The sequence below is a fragment of the Mustela putorius genome, unplaced genomic scaffold (genome assembly GCF_011764305.1).
Source record: "Mustela putorius furo isolate JIRA1106 unplaced genomic scaffold, ASM1176430v1.1 tig00003834_pilon_pilon_pilon, whole genome shotgun sequence".
In the NCBI taxonomy this organism is placed as follows: Eukaryota; Metazoa; Chordata; class Mammalia; order Carnivora; family Mustelidae; genus Mustela; species Mustela putorius.
Genome location: NW_025421987.1, coordinates 108,566,021 through 108,590,466, shown reverse-complemented (window position 1 = coordinate 108,590,466; position 24,446 = coordinate 108,566,021). Strand labels below are relative to the sequence as shown.

The following is a 24,446-nucleotide window of genomic DNA, read 5'->3' as shown; positions in this document are numbered from 1 at the left end:
TTTTCGTTTGTTTGGAAGCATGAGAAAAACAATGTCCCCAGACAGAAGGATTTTGAAAGTTTGTATGCTGGTCTTTGAAAAAATAAATTTGAAGGAGGCAAGAGAGTTTACAGTCATGGGGAAAGGCATACTCTGGGGTCAAGGACAGGGAAGAAATAATTTTTTTTTTTTAAGCCAAGAGCAGTTTCATAGTTTAAGTAAAATATTAAATGATGTGGCAGAAAAAATATTGTTCTATAAATGCCTAATCATCACTCAAAATTTAGTCTGTGATAATTTAGTTTTTTAAAAGAACTTTTCAAGTTAAAGTCATTTTTCTTTTTTTTCTAAACAAAATAACTTCTCAGAGTATTTCTCTAAATTCTACCTACAGTGCTCATTAGCCCCTGATGCTCTCTGGGGTGAATTTTTTTTGGTTTGGCCATTGGTTCTTTAGCTGCCGGCAATTTCTTGTTCCCTTTCATCTAAGTAGAAACTTTGAAAGGTATGTCGTTTTTGAAACAAGATAGAATTCTTTCAAACTTGTATGCTAAGACACTTTAGAACTTGAATTTGACTTCACAGTATGGTTATACAAAAAATAAAAGATCAAGTGCTCACAAGGTTAAATTTCAGGAAAGCTCTCTCGGATGCAAGACAAAGGCGGGGTATAAAACGAAAACAAAAGTAGCCTGAGTTAAAGAGGTCATTTGAATTTAGTCTCCACTCAAGACTGCTCCTCTCTGCACGCTGAAACAGGTTGGTTTTTTCATTTTCTCATTCTAATTGGGATAAGATTGTTTTTTAAAGCCCAAAGACTTTATATACTTTATATACTTACCTTCCTTTATATATAAAGGGAGTGTTGATGCACAAAAGTTTAAATGTTAACATATGCAAAAAGAGCTAGTTGAAAACAGCTATACACTTTAATCTTAAAACAAAAATATGAATATAGCAAGAAGAAAACATATTATTTCTGGCATTATGTTAATACCATTACTTGCCTATAAAACTTTGTTATTGAGAAAATAGGTTGTGTTATACTATTTTTTCTGTTTTATTTTACAAATGCTATTTTTGTTCTTGTAATAATTATAAGGACATCTAAACTGTGTTCCTGTATTTCTGACAGAAGGATCAATTCCTGCAAATAATTTCCATTCCTGTCCTATTTACTCACATTTTTAAGTAAGATTCTTATTTAAAAATATACTTCCTTAATGTCTTATATTATTTGTGCATATTATTTCTTATCATCAGATTCAAGATTTGTGATGAATGAGAAAGAAAGAACAAAGTTCATACTGTGTTAATAATTAACACATTAAGAAAATGATGACCAGAATGGTCTTCCAGATTGGAGCTTTTCAAATTAACTTAAGGGTAAAAATAGTCATTTTAAATTGTTGGCACCTGGTTTTTACATAATGAAAGCAGTTCTTCTATGTGGTATATTTCCTTGAGGGCCTTCTCTGCTTTACTCATCCAAACAAGGTTAGTAAGAATAAGAATATTCTTTTGGAAATGTACCATAAGTTGGCACACTGTTTTAAAAATACTATTTTCATTAATGATTCTATAAGAATATTAGAGCTTTTCCCAAGGACAAAAATAACCAAAGGAAGACAGAAAGGCTAAGGAAAAGGCAAAATAAAACTCAGCAGTAAAACAAAAACATCGAACGTCATTTTTATATACATTTTAAAACTTGTGAATTCTGGGGACACCTGGGTGGCTCGGACAGTTAAGCATCTGCCTTCAGCTCAGGTCATGATACCAGGGTCCTGGGATCCAGCCCCACATTGGGCTCCTTGTTCATCTGGGAGCCTGCCTCTCCCTCTCCCTCTGCCTGCTGCTACCCCTGCCTGTGCGCTCTCTCTGTCAAATAAATAAATAAAATCTTAAAAACAAAAAACAAAGAGCAACAACAGCAACAACAAAAACAACATGAACTTTCTGTGAGCTTATTTTACTCCTATAATAAAATAAGCTCACAGAAAGTTCACGTTGTTTTTACGATATTGGTGTTAATAACCAATATAGTAAAATAACTAATGATGAGGCAAGATGATTCCTGCCATACCATCTATATATTCTAGACTAATAACTTTATATCTGCTTGTAAGTCCTTTAGTTTGACAAATATTTACTGAGCACCTATTGTATACCAGCCACTCTCCATGTAGTCATTATAAACATAAATCCAACAGGTCATACTCTTAGGGAACTAAGAAACACATTTTTTCACATCATGGGGTCAGTTCTCTGAGAATGAACGTAGGTATGCATATAGATATAGGTACTGGATCAGGAAAATCTTCGGGGGAGGTGACATCCAAGTTAACTGGGAAGGAATGGGCTCTTTAAGGGAAGGGCAGGAAATAGTCTATCAGACGAGGAACAGAATGAGTAATGGTGCAGACATGTGCTGCAGCATGGTGTGTCCCAGCAAACTGCTTGCAGATGAGTACTATGACTATCTGGGGTGTAGAGAGATATGGCACAGCATGGGGCGCATTATAGAGAGATGTAGCAGGAACCATGGGTCATTTTTTATATACATTTAAAAACTTGTGAATTCTGGGACAAGTTAAGCATCTGCTTAACATTATGCAGGGAGCGGTAGGCATCATGCTAAGTATGTATCGTTAGCTTGGATTGTACCTTTCAGGTGGAGAAATGTATCTTTCAGGTGAGGAGCTTAGCAGAAGAGTGACAGATTGACATTGCAGAGATAGAGAACTCTGGTGGCAGTAAGAAAATGATTTTGACAAAGAGGTCGTAAGAAGGAAAAAGAATAGGAGATAGCAGTTGGGAAGATACTGTAATAGGCCAGGTAAGAAACAACGGCGGTCGAATGGTGCAGATATGTCAAAGAGGGCAAATTAAAAGAGATCGATTCACAATCTATTTGTAAGGTAAAATCAGAAACTAGGGGCTGACTGAAAATTAGGGATGAATGTGACAGAAGTCAAGGACAGTGTAGGCTTAAGACTCAGGTAACTGGTGGAATAATGCTACTGAATGGTAGCGTACTTTCAGCATGTGTGACAGCTTTTCAAGGGAAGCTAACTAGAGGAAACTTTGTTTTTTATTTTTTTTTATTTTTTTTTTTTTAAAGATTTTTTTTTATTTATTTGACAGAGAGAAATCACAAGTAGTCGGAGAGGCAGGCAGAGAGAGAGAGACACGGAAGCAGGCTCCCTGCTGAGCAGAGAGCCCGATGCGGGACTCGATCCCAGGACCCTGAGATCATGACCTGAGCCGAAGGCAGCGGCTTAACCCACTGAGCCACCCAGGCGCCCGAAACTTTGTTTTTTAAAGGCAAGGCAGTGAAATTAAGTATAAACACTGAGTTAATTTATTTAACTTATTTTAAAATAAATTCATCTTTTAAAATAAAATTCATATTTTAAAATAAGTTTATAAATAAAAATATACTTATTTCAGCTAAATAAAGTATTTGCTTATTTAATTCACTGCCAATATCCTACATAAGAATCACAAAGTTGTGTTTGTAAAAAATATAACATTTCCTTTTCTTTTGTTGAAATCTGACTAAATTTTCATATTTTAAAAGCTATATAAAAGTCATTATTTTGATTTAGGGTTTAATGATTAATAAAATTCCACAGCGTGTTATTTTTATCTTTCTTGTGTAAAATCCAGCTCCTGCACACAGACTGGTAAAAACAAAAATGCAGAACTAATCTTGGGGATGTCTGGGTGGCTCAGTTGTCAACCATCTGCCTTTGGCTCAGGTCACGACCCCAGGGTCCTGGGATCAAGCCCCATATCGGGCTCCCGCTCAGTGGGAAGCTTATTTCTCCCTCTCCCACTCCCCCTGCTTGTGCTCTCTCTCTCACGTGACTGTCTCTGTCAAATATATTAAATAAAATCTTTAAGAAAAAAAAAAAAGAACTAATCAACTAATCTTGGGGCTATACTCCAATGTGGCTTCCACTGAAGAATTTCAAATTTCAAAAAGCGACAGATTCAGCCTCACCTATGTTATAGCAAAAATCTACTCTCTAGTAAAAGAACAAAACTTACACTACTTTAAAAAGTGCTTCCTTTTAAACAATATTAAAATGAATATTTTGTATTCTTTTTGACATTTAGATTGGAGCCATGACTTTGGAACACAACCAGTCAACAGATTACTACTATGAGGAAAATGAAATGAATGGCACTCATGACTACAGTCAGTATGAAGTGATTTGTATAAAAGAAGAAGTCAGAAAATTTGCAAAAGTTTTCTTGCCCGCCTTCTTCACAATAGCTTTCATCATTGGAATTGCAGGCAATTCCATAGTGGTGGCAATTTATGCCTATTACAAGAAGCAGAGAACCAAAACAGATGTGTACATCCTGAACTTGGCAGTGGCAGATTTGCTCCTTCTATTCACTCTGCCTTTTTGGGCAGTTAATGCAGTTCATGGATGGGTTTTAGGGAGAATCATGTGCAAAGTCACTTCAGCTTTGTATACAGTCAACTTTGTCTCTGGAATGCAGTTTCTGGCTTGTATCAGCATAGACAGATACTGGGCTGTAACTAAAGCCCCACGTCAATCAGGAGTGGGGAAACCATGCTGGCTTATCTGTTTCTGTGTCTGGATGGCTGCCATCTTGCTGAGTATACCTCAGCTGGTTTTTTATACAGTCAATCACAAGGCTAGGTGCATTCCCATCTTTCCGTATCACCTAGGAACGTCAGTGAAAGCATCAATTCAAATGCTGGAAATCTGCATTGGATTTGTAATACCCTTTCTTATTATGGGAGTGTGCTACTTTGTCACAGCAAGAACACTTATCAGGATGCCCAACATTAAAAAATCTCGTCCCCTCAAAGTTCTGCTCACAGTGGTTATAGTTTTTATTGTCACTCAGCTGCCTTATAACATTGTCCGGTTCTGCCAAGTCATAGACATCATCTACTCTCTGATCACCGACTGCGACATGAGCAAACGCATGGATGTTGCCATCCAAATCACAGAAAGCATTGCACTCTTTCACAGCTGCCTCAACCCAATCCTGTATGTTTTCATGGGAGCCTCTTTCAAAAACTACATTATGAAAGTTGCTAAGAAATATGGGTCCTGGAGAAGACAAAGACAAAACGTGGAGGAGATTCCTTTTGATTCAGAAGATCTTACAGAGCCAACCAGTACTTTCAGCATTTAAATGTAAGACTGCTGCCTCTTGCTTCGATACACATGAATGATGCTTCTCCCTCAGATAAAACATCTGCTTTATTCTGAAACTTAAATCTCAAACACCGTGGTGCCAACTTATAGCAATCAAGAGGTGGGGGGAAGATGGGGAGAATATAGCAACCAGGAAGAGGAGGAAATGACATAATAAATGCAGAAAAACATGAATTTAAAGTTAACAATATAGGAAAATAGTATTAATAGGCATAAATAATAAAAACACTATGCTATGAATTAGGCCATCTGAAACAGATTAATAAAAAGGCTTACTTATATTAAGGGGCATTTCTAGTTATTTTAAAAGATCTAAATTTTAATGTAAGAATGATTTCACTGCATAATTTCAGTAGTTGAATAACTATACAACAAAATTTAATCCTTTTTTCCTGTTTCTTAGTCTGTAAGAGATTTCTTAAGACCCCAGAAATAGCAGTGTAACAATAAAAATATTACATAAAAAGCTTTACTGGTCCTTTTAATACATCCCTGGTAAACTTTTTTTTTTCTTTTTATCCCTGGTAAATTTCTGAACATGTGCTTCCATGATGTTAATTTTCTTTAGTAATAAACTGGTTATCCGATTAGATTTACCTGTATGCTCTAGAAGCAATCTTTAGATAATCATATTTACCTAGATTCCAATTTTGTGAGTTCCTAAAGGGCTTATCCATTTATGTGAGTCTGTTACTGAGGGTTGACTAAACAATGCATTTTCTTACATATGGATTCTTATTTTTTTGCTTAAGTACTTACATCTTTAAGCAATAAAAGTATGTGACACAATAGATGATTTTTAATAACATGTATGTCTTATCTCTTTAAATATAATTATTTATAAATTATAGTTCATTTAATATGGCCCTACTGAGGGGTGCCTGGGTGGCTCAGTGGGTTAAGCCTCTGCCTTTGGCTCAAGTCATGATCTCAGGGTTCTGGGATCAAGCCCCGCATTGGGCTCTCTGCTTGGCAGGGAGCCTGCTTCCTCCTCCCCCTCTGCCTGCCTCTCTGCCTACTTGAGATCTCTCTGTCAAATAAATAAATAAAATCTTTAAAAAAAATATGTCCCTACTGAAATTTAATTTTGAAAGAAATTACAGTGATCAATAGTGTACACTAATACGAATTTTCTCTCTCACAAACTATAAAAAAACTGTGAACTGTAAAACTGTAGGAAAAAAAAAGACATGTTTTCTACTCTTAAAATAAATTATCACCTAGTCAAGATATGTTATCTTAAAATTACTTTTTGGGGGGCACCTGTGTGCCACTGTTGGTTGAGCCTCTGGCTCTTGGTTTTGGCTCAGGTAGTGATCTTGGGGTCGTTAAGATCAATCCCTACGTTGGGCTCTGCACTCAGCATGAAGTCTGCTTAGAGTTTCTCTCTCCCTCTCCCTGTGCCTCTGTCCTACCCTCCACCCCTGCACTCTCTCCCTCTTGCCAAAATAAGTATTTTTTTAAAATTACTTTTTTTTAATCAAGTATTTCTAAATTTGAATATGCCTTCAAAGCCAGAATTTAAAGAATGGAGTGATCATGAAACTAATAATTATGTATCATATTATTCTAGCACAGCACCTGGGACAAAGGATGGATCTGAATACTCACCACTGCTCCACCATTTCTTGCCATTAATTACATAGCTATCTCCATCTCGTTGGATGCTACATTGAATATTTGTGGCATCACTCGAAGCTACACTGGGCTCTATAAATAAGCAAAGATTGAATTTACAGACATCAGACATCATCAGTTTACAAAAGAGATTTTAGATAAGGAAATGTGAACTCTTTGAGGATAGAGGCATGTTCTATCCTTACCCCTTCCACCCTAGTTCTCCTAAAACCTACATAAGTAGGTACTCAGTAAATGTGCACTGGAAGAATGAATGAATGAATTGTGAACACTGGTGATCAGCAATCTGAATTGTGTTCTTGGCTTCCTCACTGATGCATGATTCAAGATAACTCACTCAATCCTTTCTCCAATTATCAAAAGTAGATTAAATATACTGTTGTTTATTGTCCACAATAGAAATTTACTAAATACTAAATATTTGCAAGCCAGATTTCCCCACCATGTAGTTTACTATCTTAGACAATTTCCAACCCTGCCTTGCAAATCCCATCAGGAATGCTTTCACTGACTTATTCTGCATTCTGTAAAGACTGATCAACACAATTTCTTCAGAAAGTTTTTCGTGGGACACCCTTACATAACTGCCTTACTGTATGGCATTTCCAAATGTGCAGGCTAGTCATCTGTTGTCATCATTTGTAGTCATCTGCACTTGCTAATATGCTGCTCTTTTAAATGGGTCCTTCAGATATTTTGTGCACTCTATTTCTAAAACTAGAGACCCACGGGGTTCTTTTAGAAAGGGTGCTGTGTACTTATTTTGTAACCTCCAATTAGTGGTTTGAAGATAACATGTCACTGCAGATGTTCAATAAATTCCTCTCACCGATTTTAAATGGAGATCAGTTTTCCTATTACAAATACATACAATGTTATAGAAGACTTTTAAGTATGGCTAAAATTATGGCCAGATGACATTTAGTTTAATTCTAAGCTCAACTATATAATAATGACTTTTTCCTTTGAAAAATTCTTACCTGCTGTTTCCTATGTTCCATTTTTAACATGCTCCTAATTTTACTTCCCTACATGATCATAATTTTAACTATGTGATCAGCCCTGGTGAATGGTCTATTTTTCTATTTTGTAACTATCAGTTGTATTTTGTAACTATCAGTAAAAATTATTACAAAGACAAATATTTCATACATAAGGGCAAAAAAGATATTAAATATACATACATGGCAATTTTAGAAATGCAAGTCAAAAGATTATGAAGTTAGGTTTACTCTGCTGCTAAATGCTTAAAGTAGACTATCAGAACACATCACTGGGTATCCTCCCAGAGGGGAGGACAGTTTGATTCTGCACATTTAAAAATGCCAAAATTTGAAATAGGGCTCAAAACAAGCACATGCTCATCTCTGTCCATGGGCAAATTTGCCTGAAACACAGAGCCACTCTTTCATTTTAGCTTATCCATAATAACTCCAGGATGACTGACTGCACAAGGGGAGAACCATGATTTGCTTTTACCTGTCATACAGAAGCAAGAGGCAATGTTCCCTTGAAGAAGAGGCTCAAGCCACTGCTGCTTCTGCTCTTTACTTCCATATAGGTGGAGGACCTCCATGTTCCCTGTGTCTGTATGTAATAAAAACAAAACAAAACAAAACATTTCTTTGGTGTTTAAAAATTTACCAATATGAAATCCAAACTTTATGTTGGAATTATATACATGTATCTTTTTTTTAAATAATTTTTTTGGCTTTAAAAAAAATAATAATTTTTTTGGCTTTAATTGCATTGTTATGTTTTCCCAAGTTGTTTTCTTTCTTTCTTTCTTTTCTTTTTTTTTTTTTTTTTTTTAAGATTTTACTTATTCATTTGACAGAGATCACGAGTAGGCAGAGAGGCAGGCAGAGAGAGGGGGAAGCAGGCTCCCTGCTGCACAGAGAGCCTGATGCGGGGCTTGATCCCAGGACCCTGAGATCATGACCTGGGCCAAAGGCAGAGGCTTAACCCACTGAGCCACCCAGGCACCCCTACATGTATCTTTTTAAAGTAAACACTTGCTTACAAAAATATTTTGAAACATAATAGTGAATATAACTTATAATGAAGTAAGCCATAAATAATTATTATAAATATATGGCATTTGGTGCATATTTATTCAATTTGTGTTGAATTACGACACTTGTCCACTTCATTCCAATAAAACATGGCTTTAATGAGGTCTGACTCATTTAGGACGAAGGAAAACAATTCACTGTCTTTTTTTTTTTTTAAGATTATTTATTTATTTATTTGACAGAGAAACATCACAAGTAGGCAGAGAGGCAGGCAGAGAGAGAGAAAGGGAAGCTGGCTCCCCGCTGAGCAGGACCCTGAGATCATTACCTGAGCCAAAGGCAGCGGCTTAACCCACTGAGCCACGCAGGTGCCCCACAATTCACTGTCTTAATCTTTTCCTGCTTTCTTGCAAATATGCTTTGCTAGGAGTGACTGCAATGCTCCTGGAGAACAATTATCATTCCATGCTCTACTGAGACTCCATTGCTGAGACTCCTGTTCCTCGAACATACACTGTGCTCTCTACCTTTCGCCTGTTTGCCTGTGCCAAACCTTCTCTCAAGTCCAATTCTACCCATCATTCCTAAGTAAATTTCTGCTTCTGAGCCACTTCCACCGTGAAGAATCTCTGACTACACAGTCAGAAATACCTCCTTCCTCTGAACTCACAGAGTAATTATTGTCTCCTTCCTCTGAACTCACAGAGTAATTATTGTTCTTACTATTGTGCACCCCCTCCCATCTAGGAAAGCACTAGGTGGTATCTCAAGAATGATAAACACAGAATCCCTGATAGAAAATGACAGCAGATAACTTCAAAGACCCTTTCCAACCCTCAGAGGGCATTGTTCGGTAACTGATACACTACTATCACTCTCATATAAAGAAGAATGCTTTATACCTGCCATGGAGCAAAACACTCTAGGGGCTTTTCTCCGATATTTGTTCCTATCAAACTTCTAAAAAAAATACTATTTAAACCTTTCCCTTGAAAACTGATTACTCGCAAGATTTATTTATTTTTATTTTTTAAAGAACTTATTTATTATTTACTTATCAGAGCAAGAGAAAGCAAGTGCATAAGCAGGGTGAGCAGCAGGCAGAGGGAGAAGCAGGTTCCTCGCTGAGCAAGGAGTCCAATGCAGGATTCGATGCCAGGCCTCTGGGATCATGATCTGAGCTGAAGGCAGATGCTCAACCAACTGAGCCACCCAGGCATCTCACTCATCATAAGATTTTTCAAAAATGATTTATTTATTTTATTTTAGAGAGAGGGTGAGGGACTGTGTGGTGGGGGGATAGAAGGAAAGGGAGAGAGAATCTCAATCAGACTCCTTGCTGAGCAGGAAACCTAACACAGGGCTTGATCCCACAACCCTGAGTTCATGACCTCAGCTGGAATCAAGACTCAGACACTTAACAGAATGAACCACCTAGGTGCCCCAATTATTTACAAGATTTTCAAGAATCAATATCAGCTTTAAACATGACTTAAAGGACAGTCACTGATATGCCTATGAAAATGGAGTTAAATCCAAGTTAAGTCTCTCAAAATGTTTGCAGTCTGTCCAGACACTATCAACAGAGCCAAAGTTATATTAAATTGCACAAAATTCCTAATAGATTAACATTAGTTTAAAATTCTTTTTGGCTGAGAGAAAAAATGAGTCTTGAGTTATAATTAATGAAGCTCACTATTTTCTTCGCTTATTTTAAATTCACTGTTTCTTGTTATAGTTCAAATGAGGTAAATATTGACTAAGATCTTTCAAAATTTGTCAGTTTGTTCTGAGAAGCTGGCAAAACGAAGCTATCATTTATGGGTTGGGAAAAAGCCTGGGTAAATTAGTTCTACAAAAAATTACCCTCCCCCAAATCAGCCCATAGGCCCTCCAAATTTTCTAGTATAGCTATAAAATTAAAATTGCTATTTTCAACATTCTAATATACAATATTGTATACTTTGTGAAGTGAAAAAAAAAAAAGACAAATTGGAAGACTGCATATGTTTTCCCTAAGCTTTTAGAACTATTTGGAAAACTTGAGTAGAAATTCATCTTTTATACTTAAGAAACCTCCCAAAGTATTTAATTAACATCTGTTATATTCCCTTCTTTTTCTGTTTCAGAAATGCTCCGATACACAATGTCCTAAGGCCTTCATGAAGATATCTCCACTACAAAGAAAAAATGCCTAGTTTTCTACTTATGGTTTTATACATCCTTGTTTGTTAATCATACTCTGGCCAAAGAAAATGTATTTTCCTGGCCACTTTTTTTTTTTTTTTTTTTTTAAGATTTTATTTATTTATTTGACAGAGAGAAATCACAAGTAGATGGAGAGGCAGGCAGAGAGAGAGAGGGAAGCAGGCTCCCTGCTGAGCAGAGAGCCCGATGTGGGGCTCGATCCCAGGACCCTGGGATCATGACCCGAGCCGAAGGCAGCGGCTTAACCCACTGAGCCACCCAGGCGCCCCTCCTGGCCACTTTTTAAATTTCAGCAGTTTGGTGATATCATTTAGAGAGTACAACTGATAGACTCATGAAATTTTAATGCTAGAATTTTTAATGCTAGGCAAATGATCTTCTAGTGAAAAGGGAGTTCATGGGTCAAATGGAGAAAATAGTGGCAGAGCTGTGTATGCAAAGGAAGTCTTCTATAGCATTATTTTTTATATTATGAAAATATTGTAAACTATTAGTTATATTTTAACCATATTATGACCTGTTAGTATGTCATGAAATCAATTTAATGGAATAGGCTACCATTCTCTAAAAAATAGATCAAAATAGAACATATTAGATTTGACTAGACTCACTGGAAAATATCTGAATATACTATATGTAATAAAGGAAATTATTATTTCATGAAACACTTTTTCAGTAATATATAAGCCTCTCATTTCTTATTCCCCAAGTCCCTTGGTCAATCCATCCATCCATCCATGAACATACATGTACAACTACATATGCTACATATTGGGTCACAATATAAATTGTATTTCTTAGTATAAGTAGCAATAAAAAAAAATTTTAAGCAAAAGACCACCAGTTCTCCTTCCACAAAATTATGCCACCTATACAGTAATAGCTTCACATAAATGAGACGAAATATTTAGAAATTCTTTGATAGATTTCTATCAGTAGCCTCATTACTGGATTAAAATGTAGTAGAGCAGTAATTTGATAAACTGGTGATTTGAAGAAGGAAAACCACCAGGGATAAATTCAACCAACATCAGAAGTTTATAGCTACCTTAATGGTTTCAAATAAATGAGAGTCAAAGTCCACTGTCCAAACAATTTACTATGCAACCAGAGTGTGCCTTCTCTCAGATATTCAAATACTTATTTTTGGTAGTTCCATCCTTCATTAACTCTTTTTGGGAGAGCTTTAGCAGCAGGGCCGTACAATGAGCACAAAAGGCAATACTGAGGTCCAACTTGTTCAGTGACAATATAGGATATCATACCATCATCCTTCTATAACAAATTAAATGTTGGTCCTTGAATGGGAGCAACAGAGTAACTAGAGAAACTAGGAGGAAAAAAGACAAGATATTCCCTGGGTCTAACCTAGACCTACTGAACCAAATCTACAGGGATGGAGTCTATGAATCTGTTTTTGTTTTTGTTTTTGTTTTAAAGTTCCTTAGTGAGTTCTTTAACAAATCCATGTTCGAAAACATCTTCTACAGACACAGTACAGTTTATCTGTTCCATATGACCTTTTAAACAAACAATTTTTTAGACTTTTATTTATTTATTTGAGAGAGAGAGAACACAAAGAAAGAGGGAGAAGCAGACTTCCTGCTGAGTAGACAGCCCTACAGGCCTCATCCCAGGACCCTGAGATTATGACCTGAGCCAACAGCAGACACGTAACTGACTGAGCCACCCGGGCATGCCATTCTATATTACGTTTTTAAAGAAAAGTTGGCCTCCTTCCTTTACCCTTCCAATTTTTCATGCCAGAATCTTTGCAGGAATCCTTGGGTTCCTCTTTCCTCTTCCTTCAGAATATATTTAGAATCTTTCTACTTCTCACCTACTGCTACTACCCTAGAACAAATCCCCATCATCTCTAACGAGGATTATTACAACAGACTCCCTGCTTCCTTCCTTCCCTCCTTTTGTTAATTCCTAATACAGTCGTCAAAGCGATTCTTTTAAAACTGATATAACATCTTGTCACTGCTCTGGTCAAATCTCCCATGGCTTCCCCATTCATAGGAGGTATAAGCCCTTACCTGCCCCATAAGGCCCTTTACTCTCTGATATCTTCTCTTACTATTCTCCCAACTATGCAGAGTTCCTTGACTCTTCTTGGAATACACCAATCATACTCTTGCCTTAGGGTCTATGCAATTTCTGTTTCCTCTGCTATGGAAATTCCTTCCCCAGATAACAACATAGCTAACTCTCATGCTTTTTTTAAGTCTTTATCGAATATCATTTTCTCAGTAAGGCCTACCCTCATCATTCCATGTTAAATTGTAATTTGCATTTCTTGTTCCTCAGCATTCCAACATTGCCCTACCCTGCTGGGTTTTTTCCCCCCCAAAGCACTTTTCATCTTCAAACTGACTACATAATTTACTTACTTATAATATTTATTATTTATTTCTGTCTCCCTTCATTAGAACATCAGCTCCATGAGGGCAAAAATCTTTGTGTATTTTATTCTTTGATACATCCCAAGGATCTAGAATACTGCTTGGCACATAGTAAGTAATCAATAAATAACTGGTGAATAGGAGCACCTGGATGGCTCACTTATAAGAGTGTGTGACTTTTGATCTCAGGGTTATGAGTTAGAGCCCCATGTTGAGTGTAGAGTTTACTTAAATAAATTTTTAAAAACTTAAAAAAAAAAAACAAACTGGTGAAGAAATGGAGAGACAGTGAGGCTAACCAAGATCTGGAACTCTCGATCCATTCCAATTAGCCATATAAATATCGAAGATCCAATCGTGAAGTTGTAATCTTTATATTGCCAGTACCTCTGGAGGTGGCTTCTATTCACTAATAGAATGCAATGATGCAATGATGTTTAACAAAAGGATAATCCAGTGAGAATATCAGATCCATTTTTAAAAATATTTAAATCAAAGTAACTGAGAAATAAAATTGTAGACAAGTTTATAAACCAACGACTTTGTGTAGAAAAACTTCTTATCTTAAAATAGAGGAATTTCAAACACTGCTCAGAATATCTGAGAAAGTTCTAGGGTTTTTTTTTTTTTTTTTTTAAGATTTTATTTATTTATTTGACAGAGAGAGTAGGCAGAGAGGCAGGCAGAAAGAGAAGGGGAAGCAGGGTCCTCGCTGAGCAGAGAGCCCAATGTGCGGCTCGATCCCAGGACCCTGGGATCACGACCTGAGCTGAAAGCAGAGACCTTAACCCACTGAGCCACCCAGGCACCCCGAGAAAGTTCTGTTTTTAAATAATATAGTAACCTGGTGCTTGGCAGTTAAAGACATCTGGAGCAAAAAAGCATTTTCCTGTTTCTTCAGCAATCAAGGCATAGTCCACCTGGCTGAGACCGCTCACAGCTGGCAAAAACAAGTTCCAGAGGCCTTCTGCTTTGGCCATTTCCTGTCAAGGTGATGAATACACCAGAGTGATCATAATTTACCATGCACTAAAATAGTTTATTTTTAAAAGATATTGCTATTTATGCTTCTTGCAACTTAAAAACACTTACGAAGTTACTTGTTTTATTTACCTTACCTAAAACCAGTTACTATCTCATTAGAAATCAACAATTTCCTGTTAAAGAAATGCCCTTTTCTCCAAGTTTCCTTAGATTTGGCTGAAAAACTAAATTTGCTTTCCTGAGTACCTCTTACTGAATTATAGTTATTACAGAATCTCCCACATTTGAATCTAAGTATGCCAAACATACTGTTGTGTATATTTTAATTTCTTATGTGTGTTGTGGTTAGGATTTAAAAGCATGGAATTTAGACCAAGCGCATGTGGAACAAATGTTCTGCTTGACTTCTATTGTAATTTTGCAACAGATGGTAGTGAGTGCTGTTGATCATATTTTTTCTTTCAATAGCTGTAAGAAGTTATCGTCATCACATACCACATACAAAATGCTATGTAACCTACTTTGTATACTATAGCTTCTGTTCTTAACTTTCTTTTTAAAAAGTTATTACTGATATATTTATTCTCTCTCTATATAACAACAACAGCAATGACAAACTAAGGTTTCAAAAAACATCTGCATATTCATTTTCCAACATTAAATGCTTTCTTGTTTTTCTTACCTTAAGTTTATCAATCACTAAAGGTTTTTTCCATCTGTCTACTGAATTTTCATTTTGAATGTAGAACTCAATTACCTCCTTAAAGTAATAATAAGAAAAAAAGTTCATTAGCTAAAGTTAATACAAAGTAAATAATGCCACAAACTGCAAATATCCAAAGTAAACCTATTTAGATGAAGAAGCTTTTCAAACTGCTATTAAATCAGTAATATTTCTTTCCAAAACCAGATATACGAGTATAAACAAATTTAGAGGTTTGTTGCTCACAAAATTATGCTGCCTCGATATTAGATAACAGACTTCCAAAATCTTGTACCAAGATTTAGTGTTCCCTTTTTAGCAATATAGCTCACTGGGTAGTCATAGGAACCCCTCTCAAAGTAGCACAACTAAGAATGCCAGAGAAAATATTTAAAATAATGAAAAAAAAATACATGTAATGAATAGCTGTGCTGGAAGAACAATAAGGAAATTCCTCAGTGGTGAGAAATAAAAAAGCTTGACTCTTCAGGTGTTACTAAAGTACTTGTTTCAAGCCACCATTAGCAAAAATTAGCAAAACTAACAGTGTAACAAAACTGAATCACACTCCCCAAAGACTACAGACAAAAAACAAACAAAAAAAAGTCATATGTAGAATAAAGTATTTGTGTCCAACAGATTTAAAGAATAAAGGAAGGAATTAAAAGTATGACAAAGGTTATCAAAATTGGCCAAATTTGAAAAAGAACAACAAAAAAAGTAAAAGAATCAAAAGCAACTTGAGGAAAAGAAAAAACACATTAATTAAATTTAAAAATCCAAGCAGTGGTTCTTATAAACAATTGAGAACTGAATTCCCAGTACAACAAATGAAGGCAGAAATCAGTGTTTTAATGTCTTCAGTTGCTAAGAGAAAATAACTGTCAACCTAGAATTCTATGTCTAATAAGACAATCTTTCAAGAATTAGGGCAAAATAAAGGCATTAGAGATAAAGAAACAGAGAGAATCAGAATCAGAATCATTACTTCCCTCTCTTGAGCAAAAAAGGAAAATAAAAAGAAAAAAAAAATCAAAGGAAAGATTACTAGCAGATTCTCATTAAAGGAACTTGATCCTAAAAGAAATATCTGAGTTGCAAGAAGAAACAGTAAATAAAGTGGTAAATACATGGGTAAATATAAATTAAAAACTAGCCACACCAAACAGTAATAATAATCACTAATTTGTGCAACTAAAATAATCAAGATGAACTAAAATATGGATTGGGAAGGCATTTTCCAATATTTTGCTGTTACAGAATATCTATACCTAATTTTTTTTACTTATGCTAGAATTATAAATTAAAATCTGTGACTACAGTCACAAGTTACAAAATTATTTTCTAAAATTGTTCCACTCCTTTATAGTCATATAATACACAAAACTGTTCTTTTTATTAAGCATGGCTAGTCTAGGGAAATGATGTATTTAGTGAAAATTACAAGAAGACAAAGGACAGCTCTTTTTCACCAGGATGAAGAGCATTCATCATTTCTGTCAGGAAGTCAGTTGAATTGGAGATTTCCTGTTTAGGGTTGTTTATTATGTCCAACCCTTGTGCTGCAGTAGAAATAGTCAATGCTACAATATATTATGCAATACATTTACAAATTCCTCATCTCTGACTACCTCTTTATGATACTACAGTTCTGAGAAATTAAAGCACCCAATGTTTACATAATTATTTAAAAAATTTGTGTGATTTAATACTTCCTATTCTAAAGTCTATCCATTTAGAGATCTGCAAAATCTGTTTGTATTGTGGTAGAAGTCAGAATTAATGTAAAATCTCATTATAAAGAAGGTTCATTAGTTCTTAGAGTATGAAAAACAGTATATTGGTGAAAGGAGAAAGCAGAAAATACACTTGATGCCTAATTGATTCCCCCCAAATAGCACCTTTAATATCTAACTTCCTCATAACTTACTGAGATACTGCTTTGCAGTATGTTAGTTCAAAATCTTAAATCTGAGCCTACAAATAATTTTGTTATATAATATGCTTTTCACCTTAAAGTTGTCTATTAGAAAAAAGCAATAGCTCTTTAATAGTACATTACACTTAAGAGGAAAATATAACTAATGTTATCTTTATATTGTAAGTGTATTCTCAAGACTATGTTGCTAGTTCTTGTATTAAATTCTATTTTTTAGGACTTCTTATCCATTTTATTTATTTATTTTTTTATAGACAAAGTATGCACATGTGGTGGTTGGGGGACAGAGAGGGAGAGAGAGAATCTTAAGCAGGCTCCACACCTAGTGTGAGCCCAATGCGGGGTTTGATCTTATGACCCTAAGATCATGATCTGAGATAAAGTCAAGAGCTGGGTGCTTAATTGACTGAGCCACCCAGGCCCCCTCCTTACCCATTTTAAATAGGAAAAACTGCCTTTTAACACTTTCATAGATATTGGGTTCTTAATGTTCTTACTTTATGAAATCCAAGGAATATCAAAGGTCATTAGAGTAGTTTAAATAAAGCTTATTTTTTCCCCATTATAAAAATTAGAAAAATTGTAAAAGTATTGAGAAAAAGTCATCAATGGTCTTACTAAAGATGTATACTGTTAAAATACTGGTGTATTATATGACATTATTTTGTTTTCTAGATCCGACTTTTAATTTTTATAAACTTAGTTATAATACTGGATAGGATTTTATAGGCTTTCCCCCTCCTATTTTGAAAAAGTTAATCACTTTTCTCCAGATATCATTTCAAATGTATATGTTCACAGACAAGGATTAGTATTGCTCAAGATCATTCTACATGATAAAACATTTTTACAGATGTTGGCTTAAGATTTTTGTGTTTAATATTTTATTTTATTTTATTTTTTAAGATTTTATTTTTAAGTAGTCTCTATACCCAATATGGGACTCAAACCCACAACCCCAAGATCAAGACTTGCATGCCCCGATGACTCTGCCAGCCGGGTATCCTGGTTTATGATTTTTAATGAAAGAAAAAGCCCATGTTATTAGGCATGGATATATTCTAGATTTGAACTATCTGCAAAGACAAAATTACTGTGGTTTTCCTTGCCACAGAAATATTGACAATCTTCTGTTAAAGCTATAGATTGTTGTTTTTTTTTTAAACTTATAATAAAGCATTTTCTTTTACATTGAAAAACTTTTAAAATTTATTCATTTGAGGCAGAGAAATACAGGGAGAGAGCATGATCAGGGGAAGAGGCAAAAGTAGACTCCGGCTGAGCCAGGAGCCCTACTCAGGGCTTGATCCCAGGATCTGGAGACCATAACCTGAACCAAGGCAGATGCTCAATCATCTGAGCAACTGAGGCATCCCTAGATTGAGAATTCTTTGTAAATATTTTAATAGCTGCATAATATTAAGTTTAGCAGATATCACAACCCAACTTGTGATACTTCTTTTCTCTGCTTCATGTATCCCTTGATTTCCCATTCACATTTATAAATGAAAGAGCAAGACCACATGGTTTCTTCTGCTAATTCTGCCCTCTCCTTTGAATAGTCGGCTGGTTCCAGGCACAAGCATGTCAACAAATATGTTTCATTTTAGGGTGAGCAGGCAGAAATCAGGCAGGTTGATAGGCAAGCTGGGGTTTACACCAAACCCCTATTTTTTTTAAAGCCCCCAAAATAGAGGACTCTAGAGCACTAACCCTCTTGTGAAATCCTGGCTTCTTGGAATAGGCAATTTTTTTTTTAGAGTTCTAAGTTTATTACTCATAGCTTAAATATTCTCTGACTCATTTTCAAGCCAGAGTAGTAATTGTACCCCTGCTACAACGATTACATAAATTACTACACTTCAAGCTCTTGGCATAGTATCTGGCAGAGGAGTAAATTCTTAATATAATAACTAGTGTTGATTCACTGTCTCTCTCCCATTTGACTGTGAAGAGAGTAACTTGTCTTCCTGGCATAATATCATCATGCTTAATAAGACTTAATATCATCATGTCCCCACCATCAAGTACACTGACCAGCACAGAGAGGTGCTCAATGTTTGCTGAATGTCTGAAGGAAGTATTTTGCTGAGGGTAGAATTTACGCAAAGTCTGAATCTAGAACACATGCTCTAAGTTCAGGTTTTCCACAGTGTTCCACACTGGCTTCCTTCTCTTTGATTTAGGCAAACTGCTTAATGTCTCTGGGCCTCAATTTCCTCACTTTGTTTTTCATCTTATCTTTTTTCAAACTGGAGTGGTTAGCATGCAATATTCTATTTGTTTCTAGTGTACAACATAGTCATACGATCACCAAGATAAGTCTAATCATTTGCTTTTTTAGAGGACTCTTGCAGCCTTCTGTCTGAAGCAAATGCTACAGCTAGGCATGGGGTGTTACAGACCTACCCCTGCAGCCCATCTACAGGTTAATTCTTCAGTCAAACATCTTAATTTTTTTTTTTAAAGATTTTATTTATTTATTTGACAGAGAGAGATCACAAGTAGATGGAGAGGCAGGTAGAGAGAGAGAGAGAGGGAAGCAGGCTCCCCGCTGAGCAGAGAGCCCGATGCGGGACTCGATCCCAGGACCCTGAGATCATGACCTGAGCCGAAGGCAGCGGCTTAACCCACTGAGCCACCCAGGCGCCCTTAATTTTGTTTTCCCTTCTCACTCTTGCTCTCCATACCAGCCCATGACAGGGGACTCCATTGTAAAACAAAAGAAAACAAAACAAAATGGTTACCACCTGTGCTATAGCCTTCTCTTATTTCAAAATGATTTTGAGCCTCACACCAGTCAGAATGGCTAAAATTTACAAGTCAGGAAATGAGAGATGCTGGCGAGGATGTGGAGAAAGGGGAACCCTCCTACACTACTGGTGGGAATGCAAGCTGGTGCAACCACTCTGGAAAACAGCATGGAGGTTCCTCAAAAAGTTAAAAATAGAGCTACTCTATGACCCAGCAATTGCACTACTGGGTATTTACCCTAAAGATAAAAACGTAGTGATCTGAAGGGGCACGTGCACCCAAATGTTTATAGCATCAATGTCTGTAATAGCCAAACTATGGAAAGAACCTAGATGACCATCAACAGATGAATGGATAAAGAAGATGTGGTGTATATACACAATGGAATACTATGCAGCCATCAAAAGAAATGAAATCTTGCCATTTGTGATGACATGGATGGAATTAGAGGGTGTTATGCTTAGTGAAATAAGTCAATCAGAGAAAGGCAACTCACTATCATATGATCTCCCTGATATGAGGAAGTGGAAATGCAATGTGGGGGGCTTGGGGGGGTAGGAAAAGAATAAATGAGACAAGATGGGATTAGGAGGAAGACAAACTATAAGAGACTCTTAATCTCACAAAACAAACTGAGGGTTGCCAGGGGGAGGGGGGGTAGGGAGAGGGTGGAGGGTTTATGGACATTGGGGAGGGTATGTGCTATGGTGAGTGCTGTGAAGTGCATAAGCCTGGTGATTCACAGACCTGTACCCCTGAGGATAAAAATACATTATATGTTTATAAAATAAATAAATTTTTAAAAAGATTTTATTTTTTTATTTTTCAGAAAAGGGAGGGCAGGGAGAGGGAGAGGCAGGCCCCCCACTGAGCAAGGAGTCCAATGCAGCATTCGATACCAGGACCTGAGCTGAAGGTGGACACTTAACTGACTTAGCCACTCAGGCATTCCCCCATTCTCTTCTCAAAACCTTAGTCTTCTGATGTGTCCACTCCTTTTTTTGTGCTTTTAGCAACTTAATTCATTTTTCAAAAGTTTTTTTTAATTGTTAATAGGATTTTATTTGAGGGAAAGCAGGTAAATGCTGAATTCGGTCTGCCATCTGAACCAAGTGTTGCATTTTCTTTTTAATACCCAAAAGTTCAGAATTTTAAAACTCAACATTCTATATGTACTATATGTATATATAGATCAAAAGTCTCCATGGGGACCTGGGTGGCTCAGTGGATTAAAGCCTCTCTACCTTTGACTCAGGTCATGATCCTGGAGTCCTGGGATTGAGCCATACGTTGGGCTCTCTGCTCAACGGGGAACCTGCTTCTCTTCCTCTCTCCTCTGCCTGCCTCTCTGCCTACTTGTGATCTCAGTCTAACAAATAAATCAATAAAATATTTAAAAAAAGAGTCTCCAAAGTGATACCTTAAATACTAAACACATGTAAGAGGAGACTATTTTTATGCTATTTTATAAATTTAAATTTAATTAATTAACATACAGGGTGTTATTAGTTTCAGAGGCAGAGTTCAGTGATTCGTCAGTCTTACACAGTCAGTGCTAATTACATCCTGGCCCTCCATAATGTCCATTGCCCAGTTATCACATCTCCCAACACCCCTCACTCCAGCACCCCTGAGTTTGCTTCCTCTGATTGAGAGTATCAGGGTTTGTCTCCCTCTCTGATTTTGGCTTATTTTATTTTTCCCTCCCTTCCCTATGAGCCTCTTTTTTTTTTTTTCTGTTTTGTTTCTTAAATTCCACATACATGTGAGATCATATGATAATTGTCTTTCTCCGACTTATTTCACTCCCTCCAGTTCTGACCACGAGTTGAAAATGGCAAGATTTCAGTTTTTTGATGGTTAAGTAATATTGCACTGCATATATATACATGTCTTACATATAGAAGACATCTTCTGTAACATCTTCTTTATCCATTCATCTGTTGATGGACATCTTGGCTCTTCCACAGTTTGGCTACTATAAACATTGGGGTGCATGTGCCCTTTCAGATCACTACATTTGTATCTTTGGGGTAAATACCTAGTAGTGCAATTGCTGGCTCACACAGTAGCTCTATTTTCAACTTCCTGAGGAACCTCCCCATACTGTTTTACAGAGTGGTTGCACCAGCTTGCAGTCCCACCAACAGAGTTAAGAGGGCTCCCCCTTCTCTGCATCCTTGCCAACATCTTGTTTCCTCACTTGATAATGTCACCATTCTGACAGGTGTGAAGGGGTATCTCATTGTGGTATTGTTACCAAGGGATGTGGAGCATTTTTACATGTGCCTGTTGGTCATTTAGGTCTTCTTTGGAGAAATGTCTGTTTACCTCTTCTGCCCACTTCTTGACTGGATTATTTGTTCTTTGGTGGTTGAGTTTCATAAGTTCTTCATAGATTTTGGATACTAGCCCTGTATCTCATAAGACATTTGCAAATATCTTCTCCCATTCTGTCAGTTGTCTTGGTTTTGTCCATTATTTCCTTTGCAGTACACAAAAGCTTTTTATCTTGATAAAGTCCCAATAATTCATTTTTGCTTTTGTTTCCCTTGCCTTAGGAGACAGGTCTAGCAAGAAATTGCTGTGGCCAAGGTCACAGAGGTTGCTGCCTGTGTTCTCCTCTAGGATTTTGATGGATTCCAGTCTCACATTGAGGTCTTTAATCCACTTTGAGTCTATTTTTGTGTATGGTGTAAGAAAATGGTCCAGTCTCATTCTTCTGCATGTGGCTGTCCAATTTTCCCAACACCATTTGTTGAAGAGACTGTCTTTTTTCCATTGGACATTATTTCCTCCTCTGTCAAAAATTAGTTGACCATAGAGTTGAGGATCCATTTCTGGGCTCTCTATTCTGTTCCACTGATCTATGTGTCTGTTTTTGTGCCAGTACCATATTGTCTTGATGATTACAGCTTTGTAATAGGGCTTGAAGTCTGGGATTGTGATGCCACAGCTTTGGTTTTCTTTTTCAACATTCCTCTGGCTATTCAGGGTCTTTTCTGGTTCCATACAAAATTTAGGACTATTTGTTCCAGCTCTGTGAAAAACGTAGATGGTGTTTTGATATGGATTGCACTGAATGGGTAGACTGCTTTGGTTAGCACAGACATTTTAACAATTTTTGTTTTTCCAATCCATGAGCATGGAACATTTTTCCATTCCTTTGTGTATTTCTCAATTTCTTTCATGAATGTTCTGTGGTTTTTAGAGTACAAATGGTTAAGTTTATTTGGTTAAGTCTATTCCTAGGTATCTTATGTGTTTTGGTGCAGTTGTAAGTAGGATCAATTCCTTAATTTCTCTTTCGTCTGTCTCATTGTTTGTGTACAGAAATGTAATTGATTTCTGTGTGTTGATTTTATATCCTGCCATAGTGCTGAATTGCTGTATGAACTCTAGTCACTTTGTGGTGGAGTCTTCGGTTTTCCACATAGAGTATCATGTCATCTGTGAAGAGTGAGAGTCTGACTTCTTCTTTGACAATTCGGATGCCTTTTCTTTTTGTTGTCTGATTGCTGAGTCTAGAACTTCTAGTAATATGTTGAACAACAGTGGTCAGAGTGGACATCCCTGCCATGTTCCTAACCTTAGGGGAAATGCTCTCAGTTTCTCCCCATTAAGAATGATATTCACTGTGGGCTTTTCACTGATGGCTTTTATGATCTTGAAGTATACTCTTTCAATCTCTACACTGTGGAGAGTTTTAATCATGAAAGGATGCTGTACTTTGTCAAAATTGCTTTTTCTGCATTTACTGAGAGGATCATATGGTTCTTGTCCTTTCTCTTAGTAACACTATATATCATGTTGATTGATTTGCAGATGTTGAACCACCCTTGCAGCCCAGGACTAAATCCCACTTGGTTGTGGTGAATGCTCCTTTTAATGTACTATTGGATTCCGTTGGCTAGTATCTTGGTAAGAATTTTGGCATCTATGTTCATTAGGGATAGTGTTCTGCAATTCTATTTTTTGGTGGGGTCTTTGTCTGGTTTGGGGATCAAGGTAATCCTGGCCTCCTAGAGAGAGTTTTCCTTCCATTTCGATTTTGTGAAATAGCTTCAGAAGAATGGTGTTTTTTTTTTTTTTTTTAAAGATTTTGTTTATTTATTTGACAGACAGAGATCACAAGTAGGCAGAGAGGCAAGCAGAGGGGGAGGGTGAACCAGGCCCCCCTCTGAGCAGAAAGCCCAAAGCAGGGCTCGATCCCAGGACCCTGAGATCATGACCTGAGCCGAAGGCAGAGGCTTAATCCACTGAGCCACCCAGGCACCCCAGAAGAATAGGTTTTAGTACTTCTTTAAATGTTTGGTAGAATTCTCCTGGGAAGCCATCTGGCTTTTTTGCTGGGAGATTTTTGATTACTGCTTCAATTTCTTTGCTGGTTATGGGTCTGTTCAGGTTTTCCATTTCTTCCTGTTTCACTTTTGGTAGTATATAAGTTTCCAGGAATGCAAACATTTCTTCCAGATTGCCTAATTTGTTGGCATATAGTTGCTCATAACATGTCCTTAAAATTGTTTGTATTTCCTTGGTATTGACTGTGATCTCTCCTCTTTCATCCATGATTTTGTTTGAATCCTTTCTCTTTTCTTTTTGATAAGT

At 36.6% G+C, this 24,446-nt stretch overlaps 2 protein-coding genes across 4 annotated transcripts in view; one reads left to right on the top strand and one right to left on the bottom strand.

The window, feature by feature from the left end:
- ACAD11 (acyl-CoA dehydrogenase family member 11) overlaps nucleotides 1-24,446 on the bottom strand; it is a 93,311-nt gene that overhangs the window by 35,439 nt on the left and 33,426 nt on the right. For all 3 annotated transcript variants that reach the window (XM_004762499.3, XM_045088912.1, XM_045088913.1), the window contains 4 exons: nucleotides 15,125-15,202; nucleotides 14,303-14,441; nucleotides 8,307-8,414; nucleotides 6,801-6,899 (listed from right to left, as the gene is read on the bottom strand). In XM_004762499.3, the coding sequence (XP_004762556.1) occupies nucleotides 6,801-6,899; nucleotides 8,307-8,414; nucleotides 14,303-14,441; nucleotides 15,125-15,202 (424 nt within the window). The remainder of the gene's footprint in view (nucleotides 1-6,800; nucleotides 6,900-8,306; nucleotides 8,415-14,302; nucleotides 14,442-15,124; nucleotides 15,203-24,446) is intronic.
- On the top strand, nucleotides 599-5,997 carry ACKR4 (atypical chemokine receptor 4). The gene is made up of 2 exons (XM_004762498.3): nucleotides 599-738; nucleotides 4,105-5,997. The coding sequence occupies exon 2, from the start codon at nucleotides 4,114-4,116 to the stop codon at nucleotides 5,164-5,166; it is 1,053 nt and encodes a 350-aa protein (XP_004762555.1). The 5' UTR covers nucleotides 599-738; nucleotides 4,105-4,113; the 3' UTR covers nucleotides 5,167-5,997.

Coding starts and splice junctions, on each gene's coding strand:
- ACKR4 (XM_004762498.3), top strand. CDS start 4,114: ATGACTTTGGAACACAACCAGTCAACAGATTACTACTATGAGGAAAAT.